The sequence below is a fragment of the Poromitra crassiceps genome, assembly GCF_964638095.1.
Source record: "Poromitra crassiceps genome assembly, contig: HAP1_SCAFFOLD_1158, whole genome shotgun sequence".
NCBI lineage: Eukaryota > Metazoa > Chordata > Actinopteri > Beryciformes > Melamphaidae > Poromitra > Poromitra crassiceps.
This window is the reverse complement of record NW_028151252.1, coordinates 15407-38970: the sequence shown is the minus strand read 5'-3', so window position 1 is coordinate 38970 and position 23564 is coordinate 15407. Positions and strand designations below refer to the sequence as shown.

The window sequence follows — 23564 nt, the reverse complement described above, 5'->3', positions numbered from 1 at the left end:
CATGTCTATGCCACAGGATCTTTTCTGTGCTGTCGGCCATCTTGTATCTGGGCAACGTGACCTACAGGAAGAAGGCGACGGGCCGGGATGAGGGGCTGGACGTGGGACCCCCGGAGGTCCTGGCGACCCTCTCTGATCTGCTAAAGGTGATTTGTGAATTTGAGGGGGGGATCAAGGCCTTGAAGGTTTTTGAAAATAGACATAAATAGACATGGGTCATTGAAAGTGCTTGAATTTATATATTTTGTGCAAGAATAGAAATGGAAGGCAAGAGACCACATCACTGTAACAGCACGGTTGAGAAGTGTTGACACATTCAAGTCTCTGTTTTTAATTGTTGTCTTGTGAGCTTCTGTAAAGCCTGCTACTTCTCACTCTAAAAATTCTCAGTGTTGGGTCCTTGAGTTTGGGGGAATTTGGCCTGAAAAGCCTGACAAATTTAAAGTTTAAGAAGGCGTAGCAACCCTTTGTATCTGGCTAGAGGTGTGTGTCTGTCTGTCTGTTTGTTTGTCTGTCTTGTCTGCTGTAACGGGTGTGTGCGTTCCCTCTCAGGTTAAAGAGGAGCTGCTGGTTGAAGCTCTGACGAAGAGGAAAACGGTGACAGTCAACGACAAGCTGATCCTCTCTTACAGCCATAGTGAGGTAGGCACCATCCATTCATCTCTGTAACATGTCATTACTATAACAGCGTTGCATTGCAGACTAATTGGTGGCCTCATGTCTGTCTGCCTGCCATTCTACATAGATGTTTCTTTTTATGTTCATCTAATCTTTGTTTTATGTGCCTTCTTTTCTTTATTTGTATTTGAGCTTCCATTCATCTGTGTGACCCTCTAACTCTCCTCCCACACTATAGGTGGGTTTCCATCCGCCGCTTTAAAGCACATCTTCAATTTGCGCACTAAAAGACCTGAGTGGAAACGCTGCAAAATTAGGAAAAAACAACAACGAAATATCGCAAAAAAAAAAAGTTTTTACACTTGAGGGAGGTGGAAAGGTCGGTGTATCGATGAAAGGTAGATGCGTGTAAGTGCAGTGGAAACAGATTAAGCGAATCTTCCATTGTCTCTCGGTTACCAAACCCTCGTCTAACCAGACTCTGTTCAAAAACCATGTGGTTTTACTGGAAGAAGACTGTGGGATAACGGGCGACTTCCGTCTAGAATTGACATTTTCTTCACCAACTCCTAATATTCACATAATGGTAGTGGATGGAAACGTGCATCGTTTCTCATTTTCTTTTGCCGACTTTCTGAAAATGTGGTTAAAAATCCCGATACATTTGGATGGAAAGCCACTCTGTGTCTGCACCTGTGTTTTTCTCCATTTTGTTCTGATGGATTTTCATTCAAAAGCCCGTTGTGAAACAGCTCATCTGCCACTATTCTGTCATGTTGATTGAAGTTTATTGGCACAATGTGTTTCATTCTGTAATCCCCACCCGCTCTCTCTCTCTCTCTCTCCCTCTCCTCTTCCATCAGGCGATCACAGCCAGAGACTCCATGGCCAAATCTCTGTACAGCGCCTTGTTTGACTGGATCGTCCTACGCATCAATCATGCACTGCTCAACAAGAAAGACATGGAAGAATCTGTCCCAGTGAGACACGCAGACACACACACACACACACACACACACACACGCACACACACACTTGTACAAAAACACATCCAGACAAGCACATGTGCACACACACACATACACACAATACATCTACAGTGTGTAGATGTTAAATACTATAAATAATCCTTTCTTTAAGGTGATAAGTGTTATGCATTCCTCATGCTGCTACTTATTAGTTTTCAGTTAGTGTTAATAGCTCTGTCTGTTTTGCAGTGCTTGTCCATTGGTGTCCTGGATATATTTGGCTTTGAGGACTTTCAGACCAACAGCTTTGAGCAGTTCTGTATCAACTATGCAAATGAGCAGCTGCAGTATTACTTCAACCAGCACATCTTCAAACTGGAGCAGGTGAGCTTTCTTCTTCATCATCATCGTCGTCTTCTTCGTCATCGTCTTCTCCTTCTTCGCCTTGTGCTTTGTCTGCCCTCCCGAAAATCATGGACTGCTTTTCCCCCCAGAATATCTGACTCCGCCCTCTTCTCTGTTTATGAAAATGACTAACTAACATGATGATTCATCCCAATAACATTTATTGATTTCTAGAGATAGCAGCGGTTACATGACTAGACCGTTTGTCTGACTGGGAGCTGTACTGGTTGATAGTAGAAATGAAGTTAAACTTACTGTACATAAAGCGTTGCTAGAGCAAAGCACTACATTTCCCTGATGCATACACAGTTAGCATACACAATAAATAAAAAACATGACTAACAATTTCTCTCTCTCTTTCTCTCACACACACCAGACAGTCTGTTAAATTGTTTCAAGTCAGCAGTGAATACAGAGTGAGACATTTCCCGCTTGGCTGATGTCACTGATGAACTGGTTGAACTAAATGTGTCCTCCTCCCATGCAGGAAGAGTACCAGGCGGAGGGCATCACCTGGCACAACATCGACTACACGGACAACGTGGGCTGTATCCACCTCATCAGCAAGAAGCCCACTGGTCTGCTCTACCTGCTGGACGAGGAGAGCAAGTATGAACAACTTCATGATTTACACACTTTCATTATGTCATGGTCTCTCAGTGGTGGCAGCTTGATAAAGAGTGACAGCACCTTGGGGCGTCTGGGTAGTGTAGCGGTAGATTCCCTGCCAACCAACACGAGGGTCGCAGTTTTGCGCCCTCCGTGTTACCTCCGGTTTGTTTGGGCATCCATACAGGCACGATTGGCTGTGTCTGCGGGTGGGAAGCCGGATTGAGGGTATGTGTCCAGGTCGCTGCACTAGCAGCTGGTTGGTCGGGGCGGAAGGGAAGGGAACTGGTGGGAATAGCGTGATCCTCCCACGTGCTACGTCCTGCCGGTGAAGCTCCCCGCTGTAAGGTGAAAAGAAGCAGCTGGCAAGTGCACATGTATCGGAGGAAGCATGTGTGTGTGTACGGCTCTCCCCAGATCAGCTGAGGGAGTGGGGCAGCGAGCGACCTGGGCAGCAGGGGGAATTGGCCAAGTACAATTGGGGAGGAAATGGGGGAAAATCAGAAAAAAAAGAGTGACCGCTACTTAAATGATGGTCCTGCTCTTCTGGCAACAAACTGCCAAAAGGAAATGATACGTCCAATGGTTGTCATATTTGTTTTGGTGGTTGTTTTTATGTGTTTGTGTCTCTTTTTAATGTATATTTTATGGCTGTCAGAGGAATCAAGTTGTTTAAATTCAGTTGAAGAAGCTGTCTATTCACTTTCTTGCCTTTTCCTCTCCTTACTGTCAATCCTCATCTTCCTTCTCTCTGTGCCTCTACTCCAGCTTTCCTCATGCCACAGATAAAACCCTATTGGCCAAATTCAAGCAGCAGCACCAGGGGAACAAATACTTTGTCCCCACACCAGTCATGGAGCCTGCCTTCGTCATCCAGCACTTTGCTGGGAGGGTCAAGTACCAAATCAAGGTGAGGAGGATGGAGACGGAAGGTGTCGCATACTAGTGTGTTCAAGAACTTCTCCTAAATCTAGTAGCAGAAACTAAGAAAGGTTTGAGAATCATGACAATAGCCAGTGTTATCAAATGTCAACAAATTCCTAAGACCAGAGAATTGTGAAAGATGACATAACAACTATCAGGTGCAGCTTCCCCCATTTCGCTCCCTTATCTGAAGTGGAATCACATTTAAATGTGGCCTAGCGCCCTTGTTTGTTTTGTTGTGATGCCTGTTTCTAACATACTCGCTGTCTTCAAACTCATCAGGATTTCCGGGAGAAGAACACAGACCACATGCGTCCAGACATCGTGGCCTTGCTGCGGAGCAGCGACCGGGCCTTTGTGCGGCAGCTCATCGGCATGGACCCAGTAGCCATGTTCCGCTGGGGCATCCTGCGCGCCACCGTCAGGGGCATGGCTGCCTTCAACGAGGCCGGCCGCCGCTGGGCTGCCAAGACTGCAGGTACGTGATCAACTCCCTCACTTTGTTGTAAACAGACTGTAGAAATCTAAATGGTAAACGGACTGCGTTTACATAGCGCTTTTATCCAAAGCGCTTTACAATGTGGCTACATTCACCCATTCACACACCGAAGGCGGCAAGCTGCCACACAGGGTGCCTGCACAGCCATCGGGAGCAATTTTGGGTTCAGTGTCTTGCCCAAGGACACTTCGACATGCGGACTGGAGGAGCCAGGAATCGAATCACCGATGATTTGATTAGTGGACGACCTGCTCTACCTCCTGAGCCACAGCCGCCCCATGAAATCTACTGTCCAGTGCTACAGAAAAGTAACCATGTTCGACCGTAGCTGCGTAACAAGATTAGATCAAATTCAGACCAAAACCAAAACAAGAAAATTACCACAGTCGTGCAACCCTGGTCAGCCTCTGTTTTCGTCTGGTTTAAAGCCTACTTATGAGGAGTGCATTGTCATCCCTCCTCGTAATCTTCTTTGTGTTGTGTGCTTATGATTTGTGTAGGTGTTGTTCGCCCGACATCCAGGACTCCACTAGGAGAGCTTCAACGACCCAATGCCCCAGTAGAAAGAATGTATAAGTAAGAAACACACACACACACACACACACACACACACACACACACAGGGGGGCTAGGACACTCTGGCTGGGGAGCAGAGGGTGAAAAGGTCTGGTATTATACACATTCGCTGTAGGAAGATAATTGAATATGGAAGTTGTTTTTCTCTCACTTGATCTTTGTTTTCTTTGGACTGGTCACATGACTCGGGTCACATGGCTGTGAGGTCTCTCTCCCCTGGAGGCAAAGTGCAGCAGCTTTCAGTTAGATGGCTATCTGTCTGCCACAGTACCTGTGGAGATGGAGCCGGTCCTGCTCACTATAACTCTATTACCTCGCATGAAAGGGGAGACCAATCATTTTAAATCGGATTAACAAAAATGCAGTCTTCATAAGGTTGCAATCTTTCCATCAGTAATACACTTCCTATATAGGCACTGTTCAGAGTACTTCCTGATTGGTTCTCCATCCTGGAGGAAGTGTTTTCACTGGTTGGTGGTGCTCTGCTTTTACCCTGTGGTGCTGGATGAGATGAGGAAGGAGTGAAATGTTACTGTAGCCTGAGTTGAAGTGAATCCATGAACGCTAACGAAACACAGCCTCCTGACAGATGAATCCTCCTTCACCTCATCTCGGTCACCCACATGCTTTGTCCTTCTCCACCTTTCGGTGACCCCAGTGTGTGCGGTTCTCTCCTCTCCCTCTCCTCTCCCCCCCCCCACAGACGAGCCTCTATGCTCGATTTCTACTTTGATCACTCAGAGGAGCGCCCTCTAGAGGCCTTTGAAGACATCTTTGCTAGCTATGAGAGTAAGAAGTAAGTGAACTGGATGGCAGGAGAAAGGAATGGAGGCACGAGGCCAAGCAGGAAGGGAAATATGGTTTATTTTGAGTAACGGACACCGGTTTGTTCCCCATTCTGAGTTTGCTCCCATGTCAAATTTGGTGGATGATTTTTCGGAGGGATTTAACGGAACAGGAATTGAGAGTTGAACATTGACATTTGAAAGTGTCGAGGGTTTTTCATAAAAGAAGTGATTCAATGCACCGATATAAGGCAGTACGACAAAGCAGCCCATACATAGACTTGCATTCACTCTTTCCCCTCAACTGTAATCCCAGTCTTTTTTTCTGTAGCTGCGATGATCTCTCTCCTTACCTCAGGTTTATTATTCTTGCTATAGAACACATGAAGGTGTTTGTACTGGCTTACTCTGATTAGCCCCGCCTGGATTACTGACATCGACCACGGAGGGCTGGAAACGCACACGACTACACGAGTAACACATACAAAGGCCACTAGCTAAATAGACAAAAGAGAATCGTGTGAGCTTTCTCAGAGTGGAATCAAACGGTGAAGATGTTTTGAAAGTTGGGCCTGCTCGGACCACGGCCTCCCATCATCTCCTGTTTTCAGATCTGAAATTACTGTGCTGGTTTAATGAACGCAGAAAAATGTCTCCTTTAGGGTTTAAATGAACTCGGGTGAACCCACTCCATTGTTACCTCGATTAAATCACCCATTGCCTTTCAGATCTGAAATAATTGAGGTGTAGAGAGTGTAGGTTTGAGTTTAGTCCTTCCCTGCCTGGCCTCCTCTGTGTTCACGGTCAGTCATGGGTAAGTATAAAACGGTACTGCATGGACGAGCTCTGGAGACGTGGAAAAGGCTCCATATTATTAACCTCACCAGTCCCAGTCTCCAACGTAACACCAGGCCCCCCGTCAAAGGGGCCTGTTAAAGGGCCGTAAACCCAGCGACCTCACCAGTAACAGCCCCAGCATGGAGACAGATGTTGTCCACACACGAGCTTCAGCTCAGCTCTGCATGCTCACCACAACAGTGGCACGGATAGTCGGATACTGGTGTGTGAATACAGCACCGCCGTGCACCGATGTCTCTGTCTGTGTGTCTCCTTGTCTATTCTCAGACTGGATAAGGCAGCATGGTTGGGTGGTCTAGCATCTCTTGTGGCTTCTATGGATTTAAACATGAATTGTGGGAGAATAAATTATGCGGCGTATTCTTCACGAATGAGCAGTGTTGCGAGTGTGACAGTTGAAGTTCCTCTAGATGTCAGACTCCCAACCATTCTGTAGTGTGCGCGTGCGTGCGTGTGTGTGCGTGTGTGTGCGCTCCAAGGTCCTAACAGTGGGTTTTTGTTGTTGTTTTTTTTGCACCCTGCCCTACTTTTTTTTTCTCCTTCCTCCTTTTGTCGTTTTCCAATCCCTCTCCTGCTCTCCATCTCCTGCTCTCCACACTGGGTGTGGGTGTGTGTGTGTGTGTGTGTATCATACTCCCCCTCTCCACACTGGGTGTGTGTGTGATCATACTCCCCCTCTCCACACTGGGTGTGTGTGTGATCATACTCCCCCTCTCCACACTGGGTGTGTGTGTGTGTGATCAGGGACATGCATGCACAGATCATCACCTCCATTAAGGACTTGCAGCTGGATGGTGAGGACCCCCGCAAGCTCCTGCAGTCCTGGGGTCGCCTCCGCTTCCCTCGCCACGTCCTCCAGTGAGTCAGCAGACGGACCTGTCCAGATCAGTCCAGTCTAGTTGAGCCTGGCCCAGCCAAAACATGCCCGTCTACTCCTCCAGACCTGGCAAGATTTAGCCGAGCTTGGTTTTCCTGCAACAACTTAGACCGACCTACACTCAGTTTGACCAGCTCAGCTCAATCTAGAAGACCAGCCCAGCTATGGATGGATGGATAGATAGATAGATAGATAGATAGATAGATAGATAGATAGATAGATAGATAGATATAACTATTACTGTTAGTGAAATACTCTGACCCAATTTCCCCACTAGGATAATCTAGTTTCTAATCTAATCTAATAAAAACCTAATCTAACCTAAAATGAAGTAATTCTGTCCATTAGCATCTAATCTGCCCAAAAGTAGTTACAGACCAAGAAGTGCAGCCTAAACCATAGACAATGATTCGATCCAGCCAGTGAGATCTGAATTATCAGGCGCATTGTTGCTAGCATTTTACTTTTGTTATATCTGGTCTTGAAGGCTGAATATGCAAAGCCTGGAATGCATTTGTTAACTGCTGCATGAGCAAGGCAGTACTCCGAGGAATGGCCTGGCATGTAAGGTCTTTCAGAGCATCTGTAAGAATGTGCCCCCAGTGGCCACACAGCATGTTACAGATCACAGCAAGTTCTGCAGTCTGACACATGGCGACAGTGGGAACATAAACCCAACTTGAATGTAGGGCCCTTTGTGTAGTGGTGAAAGCAAAAGAGCATGGCACAGGAGTTATTTCTTTCTTCGTGTGCGGACTCTCTGTCTTCTCCATCCCATCTCCTTCAGCACCTCCTCTCATTCACCCTCATTCAAGCCTTGCCTCTAACTCATCATTCATCCCATCATCCAGGTGCAACCTTGGATCTCCTCACTGGCTGTCTGGCAGCGCATGAAGAAGACTCACCAAGCATACTAACCTGGCTCCACGCGCTCCATCCACTCCCCCCTTCCATCCGCCTGGCTCAGATATTCACCTCTCCACCCTCTCACTCTAACTCAGCCTTCCTCTTCTTTCCTCCCTTCTCCACAGGAAGAACAAAAACACCAGACACAAGCAGATCATCCCCAAGGTAAACCTGCCAAAAGACACAAGCACCCTGTTCAGAGACAGAGGATAGACACTGAGCTTATAGTTTCAGTCATATACCTCTAAAGACACAAGCACTCTGTTCAGAGACAGAGGATAGACACTGAGCTTATAGTTTCAGTCATATACCTCTAAAGACACAAGCACCCTGTTCAGAGACAGAGGATAGACACTGAGCTTATAGTTTCAGTCATATACCTCTAAAGACACAAGCACTCTGTTCAGAGACAGAGGATAGACACTGAGCTTATAGTTTCAGTCATATACCTCTAAAGACACAAGCACCCTGTTCAGAGACAGAGGATAGACACTGAGCTTATAGTTTCAGTCATATACCTCTAAAGACACAAGCACTCTGTTCAGAGACAGAGGATAGACACTGAGCTTATAGTTTCAGTCATATACCTCTAAAGACACAAGCACCCTGTTCAGAGACAGAGGATAGACACTGAGCTTATAGTTTCAGTCATATACCTCTAAAGACACAAGCACTCTGTTCAGAGACAGAGGATAGACACTGAGCTTATAGTTTCAGTCATATACCTCTAAAGACACAAGCACTCTGTTCAGAGACAGAGGATAGACACTGAGCTTATAGTTTCAGTCATATACCTCTAAAGACACAAGCACTCTGTTCAGAGACAGAGGATAGACACTGAGCTTATAGTTTCAGTCATATACCTCTAAAGACACAAGCACTCTGTTCAGAGACAGAGGATAGACACTGAGCTTATAGTTTCAGTCATATACCTCTAAAGACACAAGCACTCTGTTCAGAGACAGAGGATAGACACTGAGCTTATAGTTTCAGTCATATACCTCTAAAGACACAAGCACTCTGTTCAGAGACAGAGGATAGACACTGAGCTTATAGTTTCAGTCATATACCTCTAAAGACACAAGCACTCTGTTCAGAGACAGAGGATAGACACTGAGCTTATAGTTTCAGTCATATACCTCTAAAGACACAAGCACCCTGTTCAGAGACAGAGGATAGACACTGAGCTTATAGTTTCAGTCATATACCTCTAAAGACACAAGCACTCTGGTCAGAGACGGGGATAGACACTGAGCTTATAGTTTCAGTCATATACCTGCACTCCTGCTGTAGTACTAAACATTTTTTTAGCAACCCACCTGATACTATGATTAATTAGTATCCCCATTCATGTTAAAGGAGAATTTCACCACAAAAACAATGCTGATTTATTTTGTACATGATCTGGACCAGTGAAGTCATTCATAAACAAATGACATCACATAACTCAAATCAACTTTCAATAATTGTCAAACTAAATGGGGCGCCCCGGTGGCTGACCTGGTAGAGCACGTACCACAAAGGCATAGTCCTTCGCGCGGCCGACCCGTGGTACTTTGCCGCATGTCGTCTCCTCTCTCTCTCCCCACCCACCCTGTCTGTCCACTGTCCTATCCAATAAAAAAAAAGGCAAAAAATGCCACAAAAATGATGTTTAAAAAAATCTAACTAAATGAATGCCTGCAAAACAGTTTACAGTTTTTGGATATGTGTGAGATCATGTGCAAAATAAATCAGCATTGTTTTTCGATGTTCTCCTTTAAATGTTAGATTAATTTCTTTAGTACGTTGATGATTTAGTGCAGCGTTTCTCAACTGGTGGGTCGCGACCCAAAGGTGGGTCGCGGGGCCGTTTTGATTGGGTCGTGGACATTGGCCACATTTTTTTTTTTTTTTTTTTTTTTCCATATTTCATTTGAGTTAAATTCAGATTATTGAAACTGGATTAGCCTGACCAGTTTTACTTGTTTAACAATCTGAAATTTGGGTCGCGACTTCATGACAAGGAAAATAGTGGGTCCTGAGGCTACACCAGTTGAGAACCACTGATTTAGTGCACACTGAGTGCCATGTAAAGTGGTGAGGAAAAGCTAATTTACTGCTACCCTGCAGAATTTGCTCGACTCTCAGTCTCTGAAGTTCATTGTGGGCCTGACGTTGCAAGATCGCACCACCAAGTCTCTGCTCCATCTGCACAAGAAGAAAAAGCCCCCCAGCATCAGCGCCCAGTTCCAGGTAACATCACAAATGAGACCCAACAACAGTATGCACAGTATACACATAAACTTGACCTTTTACACTAGACTAACCCTTCAGCTTCAAGCCTAAATTTAATCATCCTCCTTGTTTTCTGCAGACCTCTCTGACCAAACTCCTGGAGACTCTGGGCCGAGCAGAGCCTTTCTTCATTCGCTGTATTCGCTCCAATGCTGAGAAGGTCAGAGTCTTTCAGTGTGATTAATTGTTAATTGGTTGATTAACACCGTTCTGGTATCAGTAACACATTTGGGCCATCATAGAGGATATCAAAAGGCATCAGAAAGCTATTTTTCTTAATCCTTGTAATGAGAAGTTTTCTTCCAGCTTTTATTTTATTTCTTCATTTATTTATTTATTAAATTAACTGAGAATGCTCTGATTTTATTTAGGTTAGTACATGCCATGTGCAGCCAATGAACCAAGTTTTCATTCAACAAAGAGTCATTTTATCTGTATTCATTTTGAAGTATGGAAAAATTCACGATATCCAGCCCTAATGATTGATGATGATTGGCAACACTGATGTTGATCATTGATTGATTGGTAAATAGATCTGATTGGTTAGACAGAAAATAACAGTTATATGCTTCCTGTGCCATTGTCCATGAGCAGAAGGAGATGTGTCTGGATGAGGCCTTGGTGCTTCAGCAGCTGCGCTACACAGGAATGCTGGAAACTGTGCGCATCAGAAGGTCGGGCTACGGAGCCAAGTACACTTTCCAGGTACTGTGGCCCTGCACCTTATTACCATGAGTCAAATCTATTCTTTACCTATTGCGGGATTTTTTATAGCCTCTGTCTGTTGTCTTGTCCCTGCAGGAGTTCATAGAGCAGTTCAGGGTTCTGCTGCCAAAGAAGGCCGCAGCCTGTAAGGAGGACGTCTCAGTGCTGTTTGAGAAGATGGGCCTGGACCCCACCACCTATCAGATAGGCAAAACTAAGGTCAGCCAATAAGCTCTTGTTGTTGCTTTAGATTTATAGTTTTAGACGAACCCCCATTCTGTTGACAGTGTGCTCAGAATGAATTCCAAGTGTCTCAACTGTCTCAATTAATTTCCATTACCCTTTCTGAAAACATACCAGAGGTTTGCAGATTATAAGATTTAGAATGTCCCTGCATGTGAGATATGTGTTCTGTTATAGCATCATTATTGTTTGGCAACTCATATTGTCCCTTGTCAAATGTGCTTTTTACTGCTTTCTGAATCAAATATACAACTTTTTTCTGTGCTTTTTACCTTCTACCCAGGTCTACCTGAAGGAGCTGGAGCGGCAGAAGCTGCAGGACACACTCCACAAGGATGTGATGCAGAAGATCATCTTCCTTCAGCGGTGGTTCAGAGCTCAGCTGCAGAGGAAGGAGTTCTTGGACATGAAAAAGGCAGCCAGCTTGATCCAGGTATCCATCGATACAACCAGTGTTTTTTTTGTTTTTTTTTTGTTTTAGGCACTTACATCAACATAGTGACTTTGTACATGTCTCACTCTGTTTTGTTTGTAGTGTTTACAAGAGAATTAAACTGTAGAGTCTTGATAATGTCATATTGTCTTCCCTCTTTTCCCTCGTAGCGTTCATGGCGCAGGTACTGCAAAGGGGAGGAGAGGCGTCGAGCGGCCACTCTGATCCAGGCTGTGTGGAGGGGGTCCAGGCAGAGAGCCGAGTACCGCCAGCATAAACAGGGCATTACCAAGATACAGGCCCTGGTCAGAGGACACTCCGCACGCAGGAGGTAACACCAAGACACTCACTCAGACTGTGTGGGACTCTGATTTGTAAGTTGGCACAATATTTAAAGCCCAGTCCGGGACATCAGCAACTCAAATGGAGCATTGATGGTCTTGAAATGTTGTGATGACATTTCAGAAGATGTCTATTGTTTGTGTCATTGATATTTGGGAAATTCAGAGACAGGGACAGATTTTTTAGCTTGCCATAAAAATGTAATTGTAATGAGTGTAATTGTATCCTGTCGTTACATTTGGTTTGGTTTGGTTACAGGTGCCACTCCATACGTGAGGAGAACAGGAGGAAGGAGGAAGAGGAAGAAGAGGCTCGTAAAAGAGCAGAAGAGGAGGAAGCAAAGCGGAGGGCAGAGGAGGAGGAAGTGAGGAGGAGGGCAGCAGAGGAAGAGGCAGCCCGTCTGGTGAGGGAAGCCGAGGCCGCCAGAGAGGCCGACGAAGAGGCAGCGAGGAAAAAGAGGGAGGAAGAGGAGGAAAGACTCCGGCTGGAAGAGGAGGAGAGGAAAGCGAGCGAGGCGGAGGAGGTAGTCTGGCTTAAGCAGCAGCCAGACGGCATTGATGTGGAGCCTCAAACGAGGGAGGATACAGATATCGAGTTGGTCACGGAGGAGACACTGGATGACAACCTCCCTGTCCAGGATATGGAGGAGAGAGGTGACGACGACGGAGAGGGCGCCTCAAGCTCGCAGACTGAAGAGGAACAGGGGAAGGAGGAAGAGCTGGAGGAGGAGGATGAGGGTCTGGGTGCGGATGAAGAGTGCGGCGAGCCTTCATCTCCCAGGTCTGATTCAGAGACCGTTACTGCCAACGGTACCATGGCTGAGGCCGGACCCCAGCTGGACGAGGAAGAAGAGGACGAGGATTTGGAGAACCAGACCCTGGGACCGTCGGACTCGAAACCTGCCCATTCAGAGAAGCCTGGGGTTGGCGTGACCTTTGAGGCAGCTGCATCCCAGGCTCCGGGTAAGAGTTTGGACAGCCAGGCCCCCAGCGCTAGCCCCGCTCCTTCCCACGCTGAGCAAGAGAGAGTGCGACCTCCCCCTGTTCACAAGGGCCAGGTGTCCAGGAGCCAAGAGAAGAGGAAGCAGAGGAGACAGAGAGGGCTGGAGCACAACCAGAGAGAGACTGAACGAGCTGCCTCCACCTCCTCCTCCTCCTCAGCCAACGGCAAGGACGAAAGCAAACACCAGGAGGCCGCCAGGCTAAAAGAGCGAGCGGACAGCAAGGAGCTGGATAGCTACACCTTTGTGGTGATGGACAAACGAGGGAAGAAGGAGGCTAAAACATCTCCTCCACCTCCTTCCGCCGGCCCTGTCCGTCCGTCTTCGTTGTCACTGCAGCGCTCCGGCTCTGACGTGCCGGAGAGGAACGGCCACGGGGAGGGCCTCGGGGCGACCAACCTGCAGCGCCGCCCCGGGGAGAAGAAGCAGAAGCCAGAGAAATGGAAGGGGAGGAGAAGTGAAGGAGAGCACTCTGAGAACACCAACCCTTCTCCGCCTCACAACAGGGAGGACAAGAGGAAAAAACACGCACAGTACGTCTTCTATTCTTGCCATATTCTTGTTTCTACCCTTCTTTAAGCATGTCTTGTTCTCAGTTACAGATCATTTATATTAATATACATTCGCTTTATAATGTCATTACCTCTGGGATCTTCAGCTTTATAATGTCATCATTACCTCTGGTTTTCAATGCGGACCCCAGTTTCCTGTACCTTGTTCATATTTGTATTGCATCTCTCCATCTCTGTCCCTCCGCCTGCAGGAGTCGAACAGCTTCCTCTTCAATAGACAGTTTGTCTCCATCCTCTGAGGGAGCCGGTGCCGTTTCAGGCAGAGAGGTATCATAACTATTCATCTGCTTCAATGCACCATTTCATGTTTTATACGCTCAGATGTAAACTTCAATTTAGACTCATTCAAATCCCAGTTATTCTGCATGCAAGCTTATTGTACTTGTAAAATAAGTATTCATTCATTGGTTGTGTTTTCTGTTCTGCAGACGCTTTCAGATAGCCATCCTGATGGCTCGAAGGGAAGCTCCCTGAGAAGGAAACACCAAGATGGCTCCGGTCACCAGGACTCAGCCCACACCGTCCCATCCACACCAGAGAAGTACTGCACTGCACAGGACTAGACACACTGATAATGAACTGTAGCAGGGGGAGAAACGGCAACGAATGTCACATGTCGGCAATAATATGTTGGCCAATATCTCTGAGGAGACGAGCTCTAATGAAGTACAGTAAAGAACTGTGATTATGATGATCAGTGCAGAAAGAATAATACTGAGGAAAAGCCCCTTCACATTAAATCATTCACAGTTGCATCTAACCCACTAGGAGGTCTGTCTGAGCCAGATGGCTTATGGGGGGACACACTTTGTCTTGTATAATGAAACCGGCCCTGGCGCCCTCATGTGGTGGTATGCACACACGCGGTCTCCCTTAACCATATATAGATACACAGGCAGTTTGTTATGGGGAAAAAGACACGATTGCGGAAATTCCCGATAACTGAATTGACTCTGAATGGATTGGCTTGCCTAAGTTTCACTCACTGGGCCAAAGATTTATCAGATGAAGGGATCAAGTGGATTGCTTTGTTTTTAATAATATATATTGTTGCTATGGTGATACCATTGGAGCAAACTGTGAATATGTGGCACTGTAAAGACAGACTCTCTAGATAGTACAGTTTTCATGGTATTCTCAGAACTGGACATTTTCTTAGTTATTTAGTTACACTATTTGTTTTTGTCTAACTCTTGCCAAGAAGGAATACCAGTTTGTTACATGCATGGACATGATCAGGAACACGAATGTTGGAGAAATACAACAAAGGAAAACAGTGATGAGACAAATGGAATTTTAAATAGCTCCATGAACAGATCCATGAATGTGATTATTGGATATTTTGGATATTTTAGCTTGAGTTGGTGTGTGAATATTCTCAAGAGTTTCTTGTCTTGTGTGCCCTGTAGGTCAACAGGTTTCCTAAGCAAGATCTTGAAGAAGCGAACACACAAAGAGGCCCAGACTCCAGACGACGGAGATTTGACACTAGCTCAGCACCTCAACGAGAAGCCAGCGGGAGGGGAAGGTAACTAACACAAAGAGGAAACTGTCTATGGCTCTGTATAAACTGTCCTTGTCAACGCTGCAAAGAATCTCCATGTTAACAAGTCATTCAGTCAAATGTCAAATTGAGTCCCAAAATCCAAATTTTCAAGCGATAAGTGAAAGAGATCTGCCAATGCAGTGAAATAATTTCACTCATGATCTAAACAACTTGTTTAAAAAAAAGTGTCATTTTCTTGTGATCTGCCTTATTCTGACTTGTTTGGTAATAAATGTGAGCTATGTCTATACGTAGTAGGAGACATTGTGTGCCAAAATGCTGGCCAGTGTCATTTGCTTTCCTTGATTAATTGCTGTTACAATATGTTTGATAGTGTTGTGAGTAATTAGGGAAGGGGAATGACTGGTCCCTTCCATTGAAGACCATTCCAAATAAGACTTTGTTACTGTGACTCACACAGTATTTAAGCTAACGTCCCATCTGCCCTGCAGTCAGAGGACTGTTATTCATGTTATTCAGCAAACTGCTGCACTCCATCTGCAGGGCTTCTGCAGGCCGCCTCCGTCATATTTCCTGGAGGGAGACGTGGAAAGAAAACACAGGTGTATTATTATTATTCCAGAGGCTTAACTAATCATGCTGTTTGCTTTCTGGATAAACAGTGGCCCGTGTGGCTCGTGCTCACTGCCAACAGGATAGCTTGACTCAGGATTCTCTTTCATGGTGCTGATGCATACTGGACCTTCTGCTGTGGTGCTTTGAGCTCGGTTTGAGATAGGCGGGTGAAGCGTAATGGATAAAAACATTGAATGAATCAGGAACACTTGAAATGTCATCTTTAGAACTTTGTTGTAAAATAAATTGTCCGGCTTTTCCCCCAGTACTTAATGTTATTTTGTGATCATGCTCATTTCTCTCTCTCCTTTTCAGCCTCAATGCACGGACACCCACCTCGCTCCAGTTCTCAGCCCCACGGGGAGCGCGCTGGCAAAGGCTTGAGTCGCAACCCGACCATCAAGATCAGCCGGGCCACTCGGGTGTCGGAGCAGTGGAACGCCTCGCTGGACCGAGAGATCACCAATACCAATGAGCTGCGGCACCTGGATGAGTTTCTGGGCAACCAGGTACATTAAAGGGGGGATTTTGTCTAGCTTACAAAATGACACTAAAGTACAAAATGCTGTGCCCAATAAAATACCTAAAATATCACATGATTGGTTGTGTTGCCTTGTGGAAATGCACCCTCATTTCCTTTAAATGTCCCTTTCTCATGGTCAGCTCGTTCAAAAGAAATTGTTTTGGGGCTAGGCTTGTGCTTGTTGGAGGATATCTGACTTTTCTTAATTCCCATATTCAAATATTCAAATCACATCTATTATTATTGCGTCTGTCCTGTTAAACTAAACTTCTCGTGTTGCAATGTTTGAGTAAGTTCATTAATGAATATCTGCCTTGACTTTGTCTCTGCAGGTGAATGATTTCCGCTCCAGGGGGAAGCAGCTGTCAGCCACAGAAGCCATCTTTGTCACAGCCACCATGCAATTCAGAGAGCAAATCAAAGCCATGTATTCTCTGCCAGTGAGTCTAATCACAGGCAGGCACACACATGCACACAATCCAATTTCCACTTTTTTTATTCTTCTTATTTTGTCTTCCTCTGCCTTAAAATTCACCAGAAACCCACTACTGGCTACAAGGGTCTGATGAAAGGCTACCAGACCAAAGTGATCCACCTGGCAGCGGTGGAGCACAAAGGAGAAGTGCAGCTAGTGGTCAACCTGTTCCAGTCAGTGCTGGACGGCTTCATCAGAGGGGAGATGAAGAAGGAGGAGACCGAGCCTGCCAAGGTGAAGCCACACTGAGGTTCATGATCAATCACTCTCGTTAATCCACATGTGAATAGAATATTGTATTGACACTGGTGCCTATCTGTATTTCAGCCTGCTAAAGCTAGGAAGAAGAGGCGGAAAAAAGACAAGAGTGTAAGTATGCAGGATCGAAATTCGGTTTGACCATATTTTTCTTTTCTTTCACTAACAGAATGCCGGTAACAAAATGGCGATTTAATATATAATTGATTGCCTTTCTAGATGGAGAGCCCTCTGGATCATGTGTTCAACAACTATCAGGTCAACATTATGCAGTCATGTGACCAATGTAGCTCCTACATCTGGGGCATGGAGAAGGCCTACATGTGCAGCTGTGAGTTCACACCCAAACATGCCTCAAAATTTACTTGTTTTGCATTTGTGTCCAAATAAAGAAACCAGGCACCATGCCATATAAACCATGTCAGTTCCTCAAACTAATTCACACATTTTTGTTACACATCTGGTCTTGTTTTCTAGATTGCAAAATGGTATGCCACAAGAAATGCCTCTGCAAAATTGTCACCGACTGCTCCTCCTTCTGTGCCAAAAAGGTATGTGTATCGGAAAGGCTCGGGAAACACCTGGGTTAATGACGTGTGCTAGCTAATGGCATAGCCTACCTATGTCAAGTCAAGCTATAATTAAACTTTTTTGCACTTGCAGTATGTGTGATTGCATCGGTCTGATAGATGCTGATGGAATGAATAGATCTCTCATTAACTGCTGCTGTCTGGCTCAATCCCCAGAGCGATGAGGAGTCCAACGGTCTGCACTTCGGGGTGCGCGTGTGCCACCTGATCAGTGAGAAGAACCCGGTTCCCATGGTGATAGAGATTCTGCTGGAGCACGTGGAGATGACCGGCCTCTACACAGAGGGCATCTACCGCAAGTCTGGCTCTGCCAACCGCATGAAAGAGCTGCACCAGCGGCTGGAGACTGGTTAGCCCCATCTGAATAACATTGACAGCTAACAGACAGTGTAGCATTGCCTTGTATACGTTTCTCAGCCCTCTGAGTTCCTTTGTTGATGTTTGTGTTGTTGTCTTCTTTAGACCCCCATCTGGTTTGCCTGGAAGACTACCCCATCCACACGGTGACAGGTCTGGTGAAACAGTGGTTGAGGGAGCTGCCAGACCCACTCATGACCTTCATACATTACAATGACTTCCTGCGTACTGTGGGTAAGGATGCCATTATCCACTAGGGGGCAGCAGAAATAATATCTCTGGGCTTTACTTTTGAAAAGTGGCATTTCCCTGCATCTGACTCTGGATAGGGTTTTTTTTCTTTCTCTCTTTGTTCATGGTTGACATGATGACATTGATTAAAAAATAAATAAATTGCTAATAGGTGCTGGTAGGTAATGCTTAAATTTGACATGAACTTTTCTGAATATTTGCTAAGAATAAAAATGAAAATTTGGGAACATTACTTACACATTTTTCTCTGTAGAGCTGCCAGACAAACAGGAGCAGCTTCAGGCCATCTACAATGTGCTTGAGGAGCTTCCCACAGCAAACTTCAACACATTGGAGAGACTCATCTTCCACCTCGTCAGGTAGGGATTCTCTCACACATGTCATGTCATGTTGGTCAGTATTCATTTATTAATATGAACTTAGCCATCTTACCTCAAGCATTAAGTTATGACATGACTAATCAGTGTACTCTTGAGTATCACTAAAACTCTAAAAGGATAACCTCAGAGCAGAGACAACCCTCTTCTGTGATAAGTACAGTAGATTCTAAATGATTGTCTGATAATTCTCTTGCAGGGTTTCCAAAGAGGAGACTAGCAACCGAATGTCTCCTAACTCCTTGGCAATAGTGTTTGCACCTTGTATCCTGCGCTGCCCAGACAGTGCCGACCCACTGACCAGCATGAAGGACGTGGCCAAGACAACCACGTAAGACTGCCATGACTAGCTAGACTGTAGTGCTTACAGGTCTTAACCAGGGATTGCAAGAGCAACACAATTTTATTTTAGTTTAAGATATTTAGCATGTTTTTAGTTTTGTTTATATAATTTCATGTCACATAAACATGTGCAGAAACAGTGAACAACTGTAAATCTGCACACAGTCACATTCCTTGATACTGTGACCTAAGATATTCATCTGCTCTTTCCTTATCCCTCTGTAGGTGTATCGAGATGCTGATCAATGAGCAGATCAGACGCTATAACGAGAAGATGGAGGAGATCGAGCAGCTGGAGTACGCTGAGGCTCTGGCTGTCAACCAGCTCAAACTCAAGAGACAAAACACGGTGAGGAAGACTGAAGCGGAAGGCTTGTCCTCCTCTGGATTGGCATGGTTCACTAACCAAAAGTTTTAGATTTGTGGCTAACATTACCACGATCATGTGAAGATAAAAGGAAAGCCATTTAAACATAATTACGCCCAAGTGCAAGGGCAAATCTTTGCTTGTTTCTAGCACTCAAAATAAATAAAAAATATTTTAATTGGCACTGGGTCACTGAAACACATCCTTTGATGTACTGACCCAGTGGTAATTAAAAGGGAAAAAGGGAGATTTTGAGTGCTAGAAACTAGCAAAGATTTGCCCTTGCACTTGGGTGTAAGATATGGCCCAATGTCGCCATATGCATAAATGGTTTTATTATGCCATATGCCAAACTTAAATAAACAAATTACTATTAGTAAGATGTTGATCAATTAAATCATATGGCAACCCCATTATCAGATATTAATGTGCGTTGGGTTACATGGCTAACATGGCCAATGTTCCTTGTCTCTCTTTAGCAACCTCGGCATTTACCTCTCAGGTTCTCACCTCCTTACAAAGGAGTGGTGGTATGTATCATCAAGCCTCAAGGTCTCCTGGTAGATCTAGTATATGTAGTTGTGTGTGTGCCATGCTGACACGTCTGTGCATGGCATGTTAGACGTGGGTGACCTATGACCCTCTGGCTGTTCTCTCCTCCCTCCTTCCTTTGTTTCTTACTAACTGGTAGAACATTGCATGATTCTGTTAGTTTGGTTTAGATCCTACTTGTGATGTGAAGGATCAGTCTGTTCCCTTTTCTATTATTCTTGTTCTCTCTGTGTGAGGACAAGATGGTTCTGGGTTTGGTGTCCAAGTACTTGTGTTGTTGTCTTGACTTTTTGGAAGGCAGTGCCCCCTGTGAATAGCATGGCTTTCAAAGCATCAGCTAGAGGGAAATAATGATTAATTTTTATTTATTTATTGATCAGATTTTGTATTAGTTTTTAAAACAATTACATAACACAAACACAAGAGACCACAAACAGTCTACAAAAAAAATAAAAATATATACATACATACATACATACATACATACATACATACATACATACATACAATTTATTATTGTGTGATATTCTAATATCTTCATAACGTGTTGCCATAAAGAGGAACGTTGTGAAAGTCATGTTATTTGCTGAGTGTCTGCTGTAGAGTGGCAGGACCTTTTTGGATTGTGGTGATGTAACATTTGTCTTAGTTCTGAAATGATCTTTTTGTAATGATATGAAGTCCTCACTTTGCCTGTTTAAACCCTTGGGATGTCAATGATTGTGTTCATTAGTTTCTTTCATGTCGCTGCATCTGTGTCTCTGCCTTTTCTTTTAGTTATTCACAAAAGGCCTGTGAGAATGATGTGCAGTTGCATGACTTGCCACAGGCACCATCCACCCTCGTCTCCCCTCTTTTCCCTCTTGTTCACATATGGTTTCAGATGTGGGTCAAAAACCATGTTTGATTTCAGTTGTAATTAATGGACATTTTCAAACGTAGTGTATAGACGTTACCAGCCCAGCAAAGCACAGCAATCACACCACATGGTGTCCTAGAAAGAAAAAGCATTTCGCCCCAACGCTGAGTTGTTCAAGGAACCTGTATGTGATGGTCTGTCTGTCTCTGCAGGTGCATGAGAAGGCCAGTTCTGATCTAAGTGTTGTTCCTGAGAACGAGCCTCTGGACTCGGACACAGAGGCTGAGAAGAACCTGGTGGAACGCATCAAGTCCATCAAACAGGAGAAGTAAGTCTCCATTGTCTCAATACAATACCTCTCTTTTCTCCAATGTCTAGCTTCCTTAGCCAGTCTCCTTTGCTGTCTCTCTCATTTCTCTGATGTTTTTGCCCTCCGCTCCCCTCCAGAGAAGACCTGGCTTGCCGGCTGCCGGAGCTGGAGCAGCCTGGTTCGGACCAGGAGAACTTGGACTCCGAAGCTTCGCTGAGCTCTGAGAGCCTCTTGGACGAGCAACAGCGCTCCTCTGCCCACGGCTCAGAGCCAGAAGGTCAGTATTAAGGTACAGTCGGCCCTCTCCTTCCTTCTACCTGTTTCTCTCACTCACTGGTGGCTTTCTGACCGGTCCATGTTGGGTTGGGCCCTTGCTGTCTTTTGTGGTGCAGGTCTGGACCAGTGATGGTGATGGGTCGGTGCCGTCTGCTCTGTAGCAAAGCAGGTTGGAGCAACAGCCACTGTGTGTGTGTGTGCGCGTGCATGTGTGTGTGTGCGTGCGTGTGCATGTGTGTGTGTGTGCAGTGCACATGTGCGGTCATTTGCACACCTGCGTATGCATGTAAATATGCATGTGTGGCACAGCAGCATGCTGAAACCTCGTCCAAAGTGTTCATTCATTTGGCACACGTCACCATAGCAAATGTTTTGCTTCTTTGTGCCTCACTCAATGTGATTTTCTGCTAGCTAACATGGTTGCATGATCTTCCATTTGTCTTCACCCTCTCAGGATGGCTGTTTTTGACCCTTAGACGTGTCTGGGAGAGGAATAATATAGATTTTTGCCTTCCTCTGAGCCTTCCTCTTTTCTGCCTCTCTTCTAGGACGAGGTTGGCCCCTGCTGAGGAGATACAAGCCAGTCTGCCTGCCCAAACCACCAGAGCTGGCCCTGCGACCTAAAGCCCCAGGTGGGCGTTACTTTCTGCCAAACCTCAGCCATGCTAGCTCCTCCTCTTCTGTGTCCAGCTGCGCTTCTTCCTCCTCCGTATCCTCCAGTGCCTCCTCCAGGCATCAGCTGCAACGCCGCACGCCCGTCATCCCAGGCACGGTTAAACTCCCCCCGGGCGTCCGCATCCATCCTCCAGCCTGGGCCCGTGCGCGCGCCCTCACCCCTCCTGCAAGTCGGCCATTTAAAAACCTGATCAGGAGACGAGAGCAGCCCGGCCGCCGTAAAGACAGCACCCAGTCCCTGTACATTGACGACCCAGACTGCCAACTGCTGTTACCTTTTTCCTCCTGCTCCCCCTCCGCTGCCGCCTCCTCCTCCTCCCTCTCTATGGTTGCATCTTCACCTCAGCACCGGCAACCCCAGACGCAAACCTCGCCTACAAATGGCCGGAGACGTTTTTCTGACCCAGACATACCTTATATGGACGATGAGGTCTGACCAGGGCAGAAAAGAGAGCAAATGAATTGGATGATGGGCAACAATCTCCCAGTAGAGAAGGAACCACAAGATAAATGGCACACGTTGCTGTCCTAGATGACAAGACAAGTAGGTGGTTTGTAGTGAGCCAGGAGAGGATAGAGAACCACAGTAGAGAAACATAACCTGTAGAAGTGAGTGGACATGAGAGAACGGTGGTGACATGTGCAGTAACCAGGGTGGGCCAACAAAGCACAACAGGGGAGAGACAAAACGGAGGCTGTTACAGTTGCTGTTGTCATGGGAACTAATCAAGAAGCTGAAAATGTGTCTCAACTCTTGTCGTCCTATACGACAGTGAACACAACTGGACAATGTTGCCAAGCACTTTTTCTATCATTATTAATATATTGTGGTTACTGTTGATGAAATCAAATTGGACGTGGGCTGTGTTTTCAGTGGCCTCATGATGGACCTTTCATCTGTTTATTTTTGTTGTTTTTTTATTCAAGGAAATATTGCATTATTATTTGCACCTTTCCATTCCTTAGTTCTCCTAATGAGCAAGTCAAAGCAGCAGTGCTCATGGAAATGTTAACGAGTGCCTTGATTCTGTACTGTAAGTTGACAGTGTACAAACTCATTGGTTGGTTTGACCTGTAATCTTGATGGAATTGGGGGTTGGGCGGGACAGGAGGGACTTTTTTGGGGGTGGGCGTACTTTTGTATGATACTTGTGTGTTTATTGTACTGAACAGACTCAAGACATGTTTGAAACAACAAGGACATAACAAACACACACACACACACACATTGTGAATGTTCCGGTGCCTTATCACAACAGCTGCAATGGACAACAGTCTCACTCCTTCACCTTTGAGCTGCAGCACAACACAGTGTGGGACAGGACTCAACCTGAACTGCTTTCACAATAGCAAAGGGAAATGGGAGCCGCACACGCCACTTTTTCCTTTGGAACGAAGAAACACCAACCCAGCCATGACAACAAGGGCTGTGCCGCCACGTCAGCTCAACAGTCCTACCATTCACTTTCTCTCTCTAATATGGACATGGCTTCACTCAGCTGTACTGTACCTGCCATTCCATGTGGACAATTCCCTAATTTGCAGGCTCTTTGAAGCATGGATTTGGTCCATTGTGTAATATGATATGTAATACTAATGTTCCTCTCTCTCTGACTGCTGTTGAATGCTGTT

The 23564-nt window shown here is 45.6% G+C and overlaps 1 protein-coding gene across 1 annotated transcript; it reads left to right on the top strand.

Moving 5' to 3' along the window:
* Positions 1–23: 23 nt before the first annotated feature.
* On the top strand, positions 24–22963 carry LOC310771747 (unconventional myosin-IXb-like; the record flags this gene model as incomplete). The annotated part of the gene is made up of 35 exons (XM_083664281.1): positions 24–146; positions 553–642; positions 1482–1598; positions 1836–1970; positions 2479–2600; positions 3369–3510; positions 3807–4002; positions 4524–4599; positions 6987–7100; positions 8151–8190; positions 10138–10260; positions 10382–10462; positions 10897–11007; positions 11104–11226; positions 11534–11683; positions 11854–12014; positions 12284–13558; positions 13789–13864; positions 14026–14138; positions 15007–15125; positions 16035–16228; positions 16575–16682; positions 16781–16951; positions 17045–17086; positions 17195–17306; positions 17453–17526; positions 17722–17914; positions 18028–18156; positions 18428–18533; positions 18751–18882; positions 19119–19242; positions 19740–19790; positions 20884–20999; positions 21119–21258; positions 21806–22963. Coding segments are annotated over 35 exons (5742 nt in total), but the record flags the coding sequence as incomplete, so codon positions are not given.
* Positions 22964–23564: the final 601 nt, after the last annotated feature.